Here is a 15,309-nt window from a genome sequence, read left to right as displayed (position 1 = left end):
TGAGGGAGAAAAATCTCATGGTTGAGAGGTTGTAAATCCTAGTTGTAGGAATCTGCCCCAACGATCTTCACCAACTCTCCTTTCACTGCGCTATGAGTTGGTAATGATCAGACCAAACCTTACATGCATCTCATAGTGGTAAGCAAAAAAAATTGTTTTACATTGCGTTACCCTACAATGAGGGGTGTTGGTTAGGCCAGACATTCAGGGCCGATATAAGACGGACCATCCACCTGGGCGTATAGGGTGGTTTGGGGCATCCGGCTCATGCTTTAACTAGTCACCAAATCTTTAAAAAAAAAAAGAGGTGCAAACCCTAGAACTCCTATGTAATTCCGATCCACTTTTTACTCATTTGGTAAGGCTGGTATGGAAAGAAATCAAAACACTGGTACGGTGGTTACGATTTCATGACAAGTCATGGCACATTTTACCCTTTAGTAATGATTTCATAACTTTATTGTTATCTGCGCCAAACACTCAATTTTTGCAGGCATGCTCGGTAGGCCTGGCAAGAAGGCTTGATGGCAACCAAACACTGCCCAAGCGATTGCTTGAGTAAGTGCCGCAGCTAGACCCTGCCCGGTCCGAGCAACGGCTTCACATGAACAGTAGATAACTTCTGAAACAAACTTGTACAGTGGAGATACAGAGCCCCCACCACATCCGATAACTGTGTTCAACAATCTGAGGTTTACATACGGGACCAGGGTAATGTTCCCAAACTGACAGGCGACTGCCCTATGTGCTTAGTGTAACATATAGCACCTTTCCAACCACCAAACAAAAATCCATCTCCAAACGAACAGCCTCTTACAACCCTGTGAAACATCCCGGAAGACTATCTATTTGAAATGAAGCGCAAAATTTTCTATAACATGAACTAAAGTGCTAATTAAATTGCTGCCCAAACTGTAACAGGATAAGCCAATCCTAGATCACATGAAAGCTTATAGAATGAGGAGAAACGGGTTTTACATCATCCCAGTAACAAACCTGTAACAAGAAAGGACAGCAACTGTAACACATTAGCTGACGAAATGTGATGCTGCACGAAAATGTATGATCGGCACTCAGAAGATGACTTGCCTTTACAAACCGAACCTCTTAAGCAGGCTGCTGTTCCACTATCCACTATTGGTCAGGAGTCAGCACTGCAAAACAACAAGGCAGACATTAGGAACATTACACTTTGAAAGGTTAACAAAGCAGCCAATAGAAACACTTCACACAAAAACCAGTTAATTAACTTGTTTGACAGATTAACTAGAATTTTTAAAACAATGATACAAAAAACTTATTGCTAAACGCCTCAATTTAGTTGTCTGTTAAATACTTCGTCCGTTTACCATATTATAAACCGGGGAAAGACAAAAAAAAAAGGAACGACATGTCAATTGCTACATAAACAGAAACTAATTGTTAAATAGGCCAACAAGGGCAGAGGATTGGTTTCGCAGGCTTTTTATTTAGAGACTGTTGGGCTATCTTCCAAAAGATAATTAATGGGGATTCGTAAGTCATTTGAACTCCCCCAAGCTCCCCAGGTTACGGGGACACTCATCAGACTTCAGGTAGTCAGAAGGTTTGCCCTAAAGCTAAAGGCTAAATGGTTAGGCAACTGAAGGATATCTATATTTCCAGAATAGGCAAATATCATCCAGCAGCAGGTTTTCCTTAAGATTATTGGTGCACTGGGAGAAAAGACCAATAAGGATTTGGGACTGTACACTTGCTCAACTACAGCTTTTATGCTGATGGTTCTTCTTTGTTCGTACCCCACTGTTCCTCACTATCATTTCCATTCACATGGATAGTGCCATCAGTAGAACCATCAGCCTCGACCTCAACAGCATCTTCTTGGCTCTCTTCTGCTCCGTCATCTTCAAAAACCTGTTGAAGCAAGATGGCGTTATCATTTATGCAAGGATGGAATGTGATAGGGACCAAAAGAAGAACATAAAAATATTTACATTTAAAATAGATGCAGTGACTTCCATAAGTTGACCTGGCTAACCAACACAATGTACCGATCAGGCTGCGTTTGGCAGCTATGCTTTTGGAGTTTTTTTACAATATCATTTTCCATACACCATAGTTATTTTTAAAGAGGCCTTCATTCGTACTATGTTTTTTTTATAGTTTTGACAACTTTGGTGTGCTTGGGGTCAACAAATACCACAATTTTATAGACCATAGTATTTTCGCAGTATTTCAGAAAGAGGCCTTGACCTACTTTTTGTACACTAAACTGAAAAAAGTGGTTTTTAGATACCAGAGCATTCATTATGCAGGGATTGAAATACTGAGGTTTTAGATCACTATGGTTTTCAAAATACTGTGCTGCTAAACTAAGCCTTGGTGGTAACAGTGTAGTCATATAAATATTCCTATTAGGGGCTTGTTTGGATTGCAACAAGAAATACGAAATAAAAATATATAATCCCTTTCCAGGCCTACTGAGTTAAAGAGATTAAAGTATATAGAACATACAATGCATGAGGATGAGGATCTGGATAAAACAAAAAATCTAAATACTGAGCGATCGGTTCCAGGCCTTAGGGACCAAACTCTCTTGGACAGCACCAATGGGAGGAGATGAGTGGGGAGGGCAAAAGAGAAAGGAGAGGACGATGAGGAAGATGAGGGGGGCTGACATCATGTCGACTACAAAGGAGGAAACCACCGGGAGGTTAAATGGGGTGTGGAATTACATAAGGGAGATGGGCACGAACGTCCACGCCCTAGCGCACTGTCCAAGACAAAATACCAAATAATTTGTGCATTTGTAAGCTCGCCCTAATGTGTTCAAGCGAAATTCGTATCACCAAGAAATGTATCAGATGGCAGAAAAAATACCACTCCGCAAGCCCATCTTAGAACCAAGAATAGTAGAAACACACTGACAACAAATACACTCACTCTCTATGAATCAGACACAATAAGAGAAACTGCTTTCGGCCCAGAGGATAATAGCATGGGATATCTTCCGAAAGAAGATAAACCAAACAAGATTCCCCACTGACAGATAATGACTGAATTTCATGGAAAGGATCATGATTTCTAACTCTTCAACATTTAGTCTTTATACCATTGATATTGTCTCAGTTGTTAACATACAAGGAAAGGATGATGCGGTGCTAGTGGATAGTGATGCAAAACACACACCCACAGGTTACTGAGCAGGTCTATTTTGTTGCAACTATAACATGCAGTTGTGCACATGATTAATTTATTTATCATCAGTTTATTGGAAATGTATAATTTTCTCTGAAGGCGCAAATGTTACCCCTCTAATGGAAACATGCCAACAATCAACTACTAAACTGAAAGAACATATAGTGCTGACAAATTTTATAACAAATTAATAGCCTAATTGCGCAAGCTAATTTCGGCTTACGCAACTATTTTCTGCATAAGTAATACCTCTTGAACAGTGTCATTTTCATTTGTTAGCTCCTCATCGTGAATATCCTCTTCATGTGCGTCCTCCTCTTCTTGTACATGCATGTTCTTGAAAGCTTCCACAAGACTCTCATTGGGCCTTTCAGAATGAATCATGTATTCCTCAGCAGGTGGATAGATACCCCTGTTAAAAGAGGATTTTTGTCAGAAGGGTGACAAATTAATAGCTTGAAAAACATGCACTGGCATCATTTTCAATTTCGTCAGATGTTCCAGTTAAAGCTAAATCCAAACCCTAGTTGCATTGATGAAAGAATGTGATCAGTAAAACTTCACAGCAACATTGCTTTAACAATATAAATGAACCAAAACCTTTTGGGGGCGACAGTAGCTTCTACATTGAGAGCAATCTGCCAGTCTTCAAATAAGTTTGGGTATTCATCAGGATCTGCCAATGACTCTGCTGCTTTTGAGTTTACCTACGAAGCATATGAAACAAAGCAAACACCATCAGTTCATAAGATGTGGCCCCTGGACATTAGAGAAAGTGCAGCATAAGTCCAAACAAGAGAGCAATCAACAAATAGCAAAGCATGATTCCAGCTAATGTTTACATCATTACTCAAACGATATGTAACCATCCTGAATTCAGTGTATCGGAGTTAGCTCGGATATTATTCTTATTGAATTTGAAGCATCATTATAATCCAACTCTGTGACCGCTGCTGAACCATATCATGGAATTGACGAACGACAATTACATGCTTCATTGTGCAACTTATGTTTTAGTAACAATTTGTGCTGAGGAGATGTGTGCCCATCAAACTGTTATCATGAAGGCCTGGAAACTAGAGAACAAAAGCAAAGAATTTACAAGGCTGGCAGTACCTTTTGGAGATCTTTTTTCCATAATGCTACAATCTCTGGGACTTTGCTCGGAAGATAAGATCTCGCCATCAATGCTGCTTCCGGAATGCGATTGCTGTATAGAGAACAGTTGCACAGTTAAACATACAATAACATGTTTGAAGTGATGTATGAAACAGGACAGGCTCACTAAAACGATCATACCTTTCAATCAACAATTGAAGGCATTCCTCCAACTTGCCTAGCATGAACAAACAAAGGAACGCAACATTGTTCTTTCCTTGTTCTTTAGCCATAGATGCCAATTTTGTTATCCCTTCAGCATCCCCAATGGATGAATACAAAAGCAATAGACCGCTGAGATCTAGTGCATGTAGGAGGCACTCCTCTGCCATCTCGAGCTGCAAAAAAGTTGTATGACACATGAGAAGGAACACAACATGGGAAAGTTATTTGGACGCAACTTATATAGGTTTTGCATCCTAGTACAAGATAGAAACATAACATGGCAAAGTTTATTAGAATGCAACTTAGACTCATTCCGATGCTGAGTTATTAGCTTTTACATTTCCCTTTTTTTGTTAAAATTAAGGTTGAAGAGGACATGTTGAATTGAAAGAGCATTTCTGATTCAAGCATGATGTTGAGTGACAACTAAAGCACATCCTTTCCATCAAAACTGTGCTCTCATACATCTCTACATCCATGCCGTATTATATTAGGTTGTATTCTGCCTAGTCATAGTTATTAGCTCGTCCATTTATCAAATATTAGTAAATTCAAGTGATATGGCAAAACAATCCAATTCATTAGCACAGTATATAGTGAGCATACAAGGTAACTGATAGACACAGTAGCTGTGTACCTTTCCAGTTGAGATAGCTAACTCCCCTAACTGCTTCCACTTGGACTCACTTTGCACCTCAAGAGCAATTGCCTGCAAAATAACTACTCAGAATATTTGAATGAAGGAGGGAACTTTCTTGGAAATGAGAAAAACAATAGTCAACTATGCCTTTGCATCATCAACGCGGCCAAGCTGAACAGCCAGGTCAAATCTGTAATTAGAGTCCGTTGCTATCTCAAGGGCTTCCTCCAACATGCCCCGTGATTCCAAGAAATGTGCCACGCTGAAAATAAAAGGTTATCTTTGTATGCCGAGGCAAAAACTGCAAAGTACAACAAATAGTAGAACATGGGGCACCTGTCATATTGTTCCTTCGGTATAGATGGCAAAATATCATTTGCACGATCAAAATCCCCACGCAGCACTAGTGTTTTATACTCGATCAAACTAAGGAGTAGAGTGTACCCAACAACACTACAATAAGAAGTGTTAGCTTCAGAAGTTTATTGTGAGTTGATGCCATAAAAGAATACCAGAGCAATAAAGATAAAACTCACTTAAATTGCTTGTCAATAAGATAGACACGGCTCTGGTTAGCAAGATATCCTAGTAAATACATTGGCCGGTCCAAGTGAAATAAGGTTGTGACCTGTAATACATGGAACCGTATGACTTGGGAGTGATACAAACAGTAACGAATGATCTAACTGGAATCATACATAAAAACGCCTTTTGATATGATAAAAACACTCACCTCTCCTCCTACACAGTAATTAAGCCGTGATGAAGAATTATTGTAGATAAAACAATCGCCAACCCATAGCCCAGTTCGGATGCGTTCATTGATCTCATGAAGCAGTTCGAAGGCATCTTCCACACCTTCCTCACCAACTGAACCCCCTCCGTCCAAATGAGAAGATACAACATCCCTCTGGAAGGTAAAGAGATAACGTTGTGTTAGTACAGACTTTTAAATTAGAAAAACAATTGCATAGAAGTGCTTGATGTAAGAGTTGCTGACGTTTTGGCACAATTAACACAACAAAAGAACATTTGTAAATAACGCCTGCAGATGTCACGTAACTACAAACTGTAAGAAGGCAACACAGTTCTTAACAGAACTCACATTGTACTTCAAAATGTAGAATGATGTATCACTTGCAACTGTCACCAAATCACCACTGTCAGCCCAGTAGAGATTCTACAAGAGAACAGCAGATTTTTTTTAGTCGCATAACATACCAGATGACATGGAAAAGGTGTTTGATTCTTGAAGCAACACAATAAACTTACCTTCACATTGACATCAATTCGACGTATCAACCTGCAATCCGCCCAGTCGTAAAAGCAGATGAAATCATTTGTACACATAGCCAATAATACTCCACCAAACACACGTTCGACGGAGAATGTTGGTCTTATACTTTTCCTCTCCTGAAATTATTAGATATCCATCTTTCAGGTTTTGTAGTAACAAAGATTGACATATGGAAATAGTTGTTCAAGTGTTAGCTTTCAAGCCTTTCATCCTCCACCCCACAGCAAGTGTCTAGTTCAAGCATTCACATACTAACATGCAAAATACAATATGTTGACTACCAAATGCTCAAGTTCCCAGTCTGGTCCTGAACCAGCAGCAGAAAATACTTGTGCATGTCATATATTTACTTTGCACTTCACAGTTTACATAAGAAAATATCTTTCCTTGTTTCTAACATATGCCTGTTTTCATTTTTCACATAGATAGGAAATTGTGAAATCAAGATAAGATGTGACAAAATTGACCTGGCTACCATTATTATTAAAAAATGTGCAGCCAACTTGTATGGTTAAATGGGCAAACAGCCCTTGTATTATGAAAAAGAACAAATATCGATTGAACATCTATAAATTGCAGGAGTTCTGGGTTCATTCATGTATGAAGATGGGAATAAAACACGGAATGGAATTTGTGTTATAGCATTGCGTGTTCTCTTATCCATAGATGTTTCTCAAAGACAGAACCATAATAGTTACACATCAATACTTCAATAGTAGGGAAATGGAGATGTTTACTTGGTACAAACCTGGAAATTTTTACTGTATATCTTTATCCTCGAGGTGCTTTCCCTTACAGCGTATTCGCCATCAGATGACCAAGCGAATTCAAGTGCAGACCCAAATGATCTATTTCTCCATGCTAGTGCTGTATAAATTATGTATTCTCCATCTCCACATACAACAACAAATCTCCCGTTGGGATTGTGCCTTAAGTTCTGAAATGAGAATCAAAGCTATTAACTTGCGAATGAAAATGGAACAATAGACAAGTAAAGCTACAAAAAAGGTTTACTGTTTAACATGAAGATAAATTCCTGTTAATTCAAAGTAATGTGCAAGTTGTACAGAAGAATCTCTTAGCAATGTGCAAGTTGAATCTCTTAGTGGTCATAAAGTCATAACAACCTCATGCGCACTTCTTTAAACCATCGAAGTTTAATTCAAAACCAACACTCAATTCCATATTGTGCTATTACTAATCATGAACTTATGCATTTCACTTCAGTAGAAGAGCTTCATTATACCGCAGCAACTATAAATGCCGGAAATAATAGGATATCTAAATGTAAAAATGTGATTACACCAAAAGTAACTCACAATCCTGCACATTTCAAAGTAAATTTGAATAAAAATATTTTAGCATGCATGATTACATGTCTATAGTAATGTGAATCTTGCTCAAACAGAAAAAAGAATGACCAATCAGAAACATGGGAGTAAAAACAAACATCTAGATGACAAATAACAGCATCACTATGTGAATGAGGCATTCACTACGATATAAAATATAACCTACTTGTGGATAAAGATCACAGCTTCCCAGCTCCTTCACAGCCAACGGTAATCGCTCACCATCCGCAATCTGACAGATGATACAGGTTACAGAACATACATAAAGCTTATACCAAATTAACAAGCCTTCAACACATTAACATGGCAAAGAAGAAGAACCTCATTGCCTGCACCAACAGTCTTGATATTAACAGTTTGGATTTCGTTATGTTTTGCCCATATGATTTTTCCACTGTTGTCCATGCTAGCAACCGGAACTTCACGGCCAATTTTTATCATAATTGTCCCTTCATCATATCCAATCACAATCCTATAAAAAATTAAAATATTTTATATCACTACCTTAACTTGAAAGGAAATAACAAGTAAATAAAAGCCTGAACTCCGCATTTTCAGTGAAGAATTTTTTTGGAAGAAACAGTTTAGCAGATACACAATGTTGTCACAATATAGGAAATTGTGTCGCAGAAAAAGAAAATGGATTGTTAGTGCGTCTGGAGCTTCAGTAGCAGATGAGGAGACATATTCGTGTATTGGCCCTTCACATTGACCATATTACCATAGAACTGAAATAGAGCAAGAGCTAAATATTCATTACCTTCTTGACCCCTTCATGTATCCTAAAGCCCAAACTCGCTCAAGACCATAATTAAGAGTGTTCTCAAGCCTGCAAGTGCATCAAGCAAAGTGTTATTCACTTGTTCTACAAGAAAAGAAATAATTAAATGCTTGGGAGAAATGGAAGAATTAAGAATAGACCACATTCTTGCTCATGATTCATGAACAAGGCACTATCTACACTGCCAATTTAAAGAAATAAACTGCCATGAGTTGGGAAATAACGAATGTGTATAGTCCAGTGCAGAAGATATTACTATTATTGCAAACAAAAAACATGTAGAAGAAAAAAACTACAGACAGTAACTGTATTGCGTGTAACTAAATAGATGTTGGTAAAACAAAGCTGGTTTTCAGACAGCACACTGTTAGTATCATCTCCAAGCAATATCATAGTATGAGAGAGAGAGAGAGGGTACCTGTAGGTTGTAGAGTGCCACAAGCGAACTGTGCCATCCTCTGAGCCAGTAATTATAATAGGTAGTTCTGGATGGAAACAGACAGCGGACACATTGTGTGCATGTCCTTCAAGTGTTTGAACACAGCTCTTGGTTTGGTAATCCCAAACCTGATCCAACAAATTGAGTAATAAGTCAGATCAATCCCAATATACCCTCACAATAGCACAATTCATTGCAGATGACACACCTTTGCAGTCTGATCATCAGATCCAGTAATTAAAAATGGTCGATCACCACCGGTGAAGTAATCAACACAGTTCACGCCTTTTGAGTGGCCATCTAATGTGAAGTTAGGATCAGGAGAACCAATACTCCATATCTGAAGTTCACGTTCAATATTAGGACATTAGGCAGGGTACAGACCAAGATACAAAACAGGACTCAGTTTAACCAGCATCTTTTTGAGGAACAAATACAAACCTTTATCGTGCGATCAAGGGAAGCACTAGCAAAAGTATTGGTATCCTTTGGGTTAAATGTGACTTGCATCACATAGTGAGAATGCCCCTCAAATATGTGAGTGCACGCCCAACCCTTATCCCAATCCCAAAGCTTAATTAACATGTCATCGGATGATGACAGCACAAAAGGCTGGGTTGGATGAACAGCCACACACCTGATGTAATCAGTATGAGCTTCAAATACCTTGACCTTATCCATTGTATTGTAATTGTACACGCGGATAAACATATCATCGGCACCAGCAACAACCCATTGCTTCCGTGCAATAAATTTAGCCGAACGAACTGCGACAGACATGATATATCAAAATGATGGTATATCTGGCAAGATAAGTAAGCAATTCGGTGGGAAAGCATACCTGGTAACTCTGTGACTTCAAATGATTTCACCATTGTCTAGGGATAAATAAATATATAGTTTTGTCAGTCAAGTCTTAAGATAAGCTATACAAAGTCATTTATCTCAGTCATAAGAAGATAAAAAGATGCATTTTCATTTTCAGCCTCCTCTGCCCCTTTGTTCCCTTATAATAAAGTGACATAGATATAGATTAGCAATTACCTAAAAATCGATGGATGTTCCTTGTTACTTTAACCTCGTCAGTAGATTTTAAAAATAGTGACATCAAAGTTTTTTTCTCTGGATTTTACGTAATTGCTAATCTACACGTGTTTGATATTCCCTCTCTTTTCCCCTTCTAGGAGAAGTCACTACCAGTGGCATATCACCTAGCTCATTACTATACACACCGTAAATCGCGTTTCAGAAATATACAAATTAAATCTAACTATCTAAGTACATCTTCATTTCTATACATGAACGGAAATATCTAGTTTCATTACAACATACAAGGAACAAGTGAACACCATCATCATTGCTTATAATCTTCATCGAGTTTAGCTGAAAAATTACAAAGGCAAATTATGAAGGCGGGCTGCTGTGAACAGTCACCTACCTGCGTTTGGTAGTTCCAGATGCAGACACTCCCCGAGTAAAGACTCGACAAAATCCTGTGTAGCACAAGAGAATGGTCACGCTATATACCACGGTTTGGCGGAAGCTTTGATCACCCGCACGTGAATTTCGTAGCCAAAATGAAAACCAAGATCATATTCACATCACACGAACTGCCCACTAACCATGGCTCTGTCGGATGCAGATCCGCGGACTTGACCCTCTCCGACCTCTGCGCGAGCTTCCTCTGATCCAACCAAACACAAAACCGACATAAGCGACACCACACCAGACATTCACCGAGTAGATCCCAGTAAGAGGCATCGCGATTACCTTGATATCCAACCGGAGCGGCTGCCACATTCACGGCCATCACCCAAAAAAACACGAAAAGGGGAAATCACGTCAGTACATAGCGCAACAGAACCCCAGATCCACCGGGAATTCGACATGTCTCGCGGCGGATCTCGCCGCGGCGGCGGCGTGTAGCCCGCGCGCGATACGAACAAACTAAGCGACGGCCAGCCCCGCCATCGCCTGATCTCGGATCGCATTCGCGTGTAAGCGGCGAGGAGGGGCGGGGAGGGAGCAATTTGTCGGGAGGGCGGGAGACAGACACACGTACCATTGTGGCGGCTCGGAAGCGCGCCGAAGCGGGAACCTCGGGAGGACGAGGTTCCTGGGGGTTTGTGGTCGCGGGAGCGTGAGAGGCGGAGCCGCTTGGGTGGCCTCTCGCCGGGCCGGGAGGGGGAGGGCGCGGCGCGGAGAAGAGAAGATTTGTGAACGAAGGAGGAAGGGTGGGAAGGAGGAAGTGGGTGATGGCAAACGGGGTCTCGGTCGCTCGGAGGCAGTAGTATGGTCGATTGGATCTGAAGGTTGTGTGTGTGTGCGTGTGTTGCACTGTTGCCTTTCCGATGTTGACTTCTCCTGCTGACGTAGTAGCTAAGCAACGGTAGATGAGATCGTCCTCTAAACTCTTAAGACGTTGTTATTGGAGTTTACCAAACGATCTGCTGCGGTTCATGTATAATGGTGATATCTAAGTTCTTTCATTGTGAAAGGTGTTTTTCAACAATTAGGTTTTCGAGGGAAAAAGAAGGCGGCCGCGGATCTCATCGGTGGGCTCACCGGATTCACCGATCAAGGATGGCGACATCCTCTGGGTCAGGGAACTCACGTGAAGTAGCGCTCTCGCCCAAATCGACAAGGGCTCGGATGTAGGAAGCGCTCGAAAAGATGGACATCTTCGAGGAAGAAGCAACACCGCTAGTATACGTTGATGACGATGCTATGAAAGAGTTGTCGCTTGCAGGGAAGATCCTTTATCGGAACCTCTTCCACATACAGACAATCGCCAACGTCCTGCGATTAGCTTGTGAAAACCCTATGGACTTGGTCTTTCGTTCTGTACGGAAAACCGTGTTTGTATTTGATTTCGAATCACAGCGTGATTAGGATCGAGTCGGAGATGGATCGTCTTGGCATGTTAGCAAACATGCAATGATTTTGGAGGAATTCATGGCGTGTATGTGGCCGTTGAAGTTGCAGCTTGATAAGCTTCAGCTTTGGTTAAGGATAATCAATCTACCCTTCCATTTGAGAAATGAAACACAAGAAGAGGCAATTGCAAAACAGAGATAAGAAAGCTAGTTCGATTCAGTTTGATCTTATGGGGGACTTCCTAAGGGCAAGGGTTAAAGTGGACGTACGTAAGTCTTTGAGGAGATGGATACTTGTTGACTCGGAGTGGAGGAAAAGCACTGATTGGTATGACATACAATATGAACAAGTATCCCGCTCTGTTTTTCATGTGGTCATCTAGGGCACTCCGATCTTCTCTGTCCGATGTCAGGAACTTGAGATGCAAACAGTGATCTGCCTTCCCGGGCTAGTTTGAGAGCACCGGATGAGAGGAAGAAAAGCGGTTCCACTGATGGACTGTTGCGAGAATCTCAACAATCACAGACTTCCAAGAAAGAGGCTGACTCCTCGTCCAATGCAGCGGAGAAAATCGCGAAGGTGTAGTCCCTACTTAAGAGTAGAATTAGTGCAAGCAAGAGGAAAGATGGATCTGAAAATCAAAAACAAAATTTATCGCAGAATCGAGGTGCCTCGCTTAACTGGTGGTTCGGGTGTTGATCAGAATGATGGGGACCAAAACAAAGAGAATCCTGATGGTGAACATGATGATCTGAACGATTGGGGTATGGGTCGAAAGAAAAATAAACCTACTCCAGCTAACTCTGAGAATTTAGCAGAGGCTGCAGGTCGGCCCTACCTGAGCCAATGGTTTGCATTAGATGGAATAGACGGGGGCTTGCACTACAAAAAAACCACTTCTGTGATGATACGTGTTTGTCATAGTAGGCCACGTTTTCTGTCATGCATGTACATCCATGACGATTTTATGACAGAATCAATATAGTCATACATGTGCTGTCGTAGAAGTGTTCCATGACAATAACAACATTGTCATCACGGAAGTGTCCACTTCCATGGCGATAAATGGCGCGTCATGGAAATGCTTTCGTCAAGGCTAACTGACACCTGACATCCACCGTAACGGGTCACCGTTAAGCTATCGGGTTCCGGTTTGGATTCGATAACCCGTTAACAGCCCGGACCAATGGGGATTTTCCACGTGTAAAATTCTCAATGGCCAGAGGAACCATGTGTCGGCTCATCGTTGGGACAGATGTCATCCACTCATTGGACCGGATGCGCCTATGATACGTCGAAACATGGCACGACCCAACAGAGGCGCATTGGGTGAAAAGGCCAGCCCGTTTGACTTGGTCAAAAGGTAGCGGGCCGGCCCTTGGAAAGCCTGTTAACGGCATGTTCACATATAGCCCATTTACAACTCGCTAACTCACGGTCCGTTATGGCCTATCCGAATTAGGCCCAGTAACGTCATCTGGACCGCCCAATATGATTCCAATCAGTTGTAACTTCCGGCCCATGTATGGCCCATAACGTCTTTCGGCCCATACAAGGTCCTTTGTAACTATGGGCCCACTAAAGGCCCGAGGTGAAACTGACCCATAATGAACAGTGTATGGCTTTATACCCATTAACGGTCCATTATTCCGTTGACCCTTTCCAGCCCGTGTTAACTTTCAGCCTTCTAAGGGCCCATTTATTCTTGGGCTCATTTCCAGAATTCGGTTACTTACGGTCCATTATCGGCCAGTTCCGCTTGTGGGCGAAATTCAGCCCGTGGTTACAGTCGACCCGTTTGTGGCCCGTTAACCCGTTGGGCTATTTTCATAGTGTCATCAAATACGGCCTATTAATGACCCATTATGATCGGGCCATAAACAGACGATTTCCATTCTAGCCCGTTTACGGCCCATTTTGCGGACTGTTGTTGGTCCACGAATAAGTACAACCCATGTTTGGCCAATCGATTGTATGGCCCATAGAAGGCACATTGATTGTACGGCTCGTAGAAGGCCCATGGATCCTACGGCCCATAGGAGGCCCATGGTCACTACAGCAGGTAGCAGGACCAGGGTTACAACGGTTCGTATGTTGCCCATGGTTATTGTGGCCTAGTTATAAAAATAGGTTGTTGTGGCCACTAGAAAAACATGGAAAAAGAACTGCGGTGACTACAAGCAAACAACTAAACAAGACAATAAGGAAACAAATAAGCAAGCAACTAACGCTAGGCTATTACGGCTATTACACATATTACGTCCACTGGGCATCAAAGTTCGCCACCAGTGCAAATATAGGGAACAAAGCAGCATATTACATACACTGGCCATCTAAATTGGCCACCAATGCAAACAAACGCGGCAGCAAAACAAGTCCATAACTGAAACAACTTCGGAATAGATCAAGAGACGTTATGCTAGGTATCCACCATGTTGGCAATAAGCTTAGCAAGCTTATTAGCTTTCTCCTGTTTGGCGCTAAAATCCTCTAACGCTTGCTGTTGCAACAGAAAGTATGCATCTGAATTCTCCAGGGACTTTCGCAGTCCTTCGTCTTTTTGTCGCAGCACAGCTGATCGATGTCTTTCAGCTTGTAGTTGAGACTCAAGAAACCGAACTGATCCAGACAGTGAGTTCGAATAGTTTGTGCCAGCGGTAGTGGACAGTAACTCAAACACTACACCAAGACAGGACTTTGCGGTTATCTCACTATCTTCAAGATAGTTTTCCTTATCTGTTTTATCAGCTTTGTTGGAGACCAACAAGGATGTCTCAGTATCCTGAACCTTATATACATTACTTGCTTTACCATTGCTTAATAACGTACTCTTCCCCAATATTCTGTCAGTATTCTAAAAGAAGAAACAAGCAGACACATAACAGGTTTAGCATGTAGTATATGAAACTCAGTTCGGTGAACCAGTTCATTAGTAAGGTGTACATGATTAAACTACCAAGTCTTCTATTGCCAAGTAGTACATAATAAAAGCATCAAACAAACATATATCTATGTCATATGGTCACTGCATTGTCTTGCCAAATAAAAATAGAGACACATTTCAAATCATATCAGTTCAAGACAAAAGCATGATTGAAAGAATACAAAGCGTGGGAAACTACACGGCACAACAAGATTTTAGATGGGTACCACGGGTCTACATGTACAACAACACTGTTGGCTCTGTAGTGATGCTAGTAATGTGCATGCTATGAGAAGTCAACTGTATACACAATTGAAATTGAAATCACCAGAGCTATTTAGAAGAGCAAACTTGTAAAAGAAACATGCTTAAACATACCCGTTGTGCGATTGGACTTTCGATGGATCCTTCAATTTAAAAATAAGTTTGTATGAGTAAATACAGTGATACAAGAGCAAATCAGTATGCATGATAGCAATGGAATCTTAAATGAGAACAGT

At 41.1% G+C, this 15,309-nt stretch overlaps 1 protein-coding gene across 3 annotated transcripts; it reads right to left on the bottom strand.

The window, feature by feature from the left end:
- Window positions 1-616: 616 nt before the first annotated feature.
- On the bottom strand, window positions 617-10,834 carry LOC125528120 (coatomer subunit beta'-2). 3 transcript variants are annotated; one of them, XR_007292324.2, is made up of 25 exons: window positions 10,780-10,809; window positions 10,632-10,693; window positions 10,448-10,502; window positions 9,851-9,887; window positions 9,451-9,776; window positions 9,218-9,349; window positions 8,989-9,137; window positions 8,550-8,618; window positions 8,111-8,261; window positions 7,956-8,021; window positions 7,186-7,374; window positions 6,413-6,553; window positions 6,246-6,320; window positions 5,874-6,050; window positions 5,677-5,768; window positions 5,477-5,593; window positions 5,288-5,402; window positions 5,138-5,209; window positions 4,477-4,673; window positions 4,294-4,387; window positions 3,778-3,884; window positions 3,427-3,589; window positions 1,731-1,893; window positions 1,090-1,154; window positions 617-996 (listed from the first exon to the last, which is right to left on the bottom strand). XR_007292324.2 is itself a non-coding variant. In XM_048692631.2 (25 exons), exons 1-24 carry the CDS (start codon window positions 10,807-10,809, stop codon window positions 1,135-1,137), a joined length of 2,751 nt encoding a protein of 916 aa, XP_048548588.2. In that variant the 3' UTR covers window positions 617-996; window positions 1,090-1,134. The 3 variants fall into 3 exon arrangements, 2 of the variants coding, with proteins under 2 accessions (XP_048548588.2, XP_087383630.1); XM_048692631.2 differs by having other exon boundaries at window positions 1,779-1,893; XM_087527504.1 differs by having other exon boundaries at window positions 1,779-1,893; window positions 10,632-10,834.
- Window positions 10,835-15,309: the final 4,475 nt, after the last annotated feature.

This window comes from Triticum urartu, chromosome 6A (genome assembly GCF_056163025.1).
Source record: "Triticum urartu cultivar PI428250 chromosome 6A, HENAU_Tu73, whole genome shotgun sequence".
NCBI lineage: Eukaryota > Viridiplantae > Streptophyta > Magnoliopsida > Poales > Poaceae > Triticum > Triticum urartu.
The sequence above is the reverse complement of the archived record's forward strand: the minus strand, read 5'-3'. Positions and strand labels throughout refer to the sequence as shown.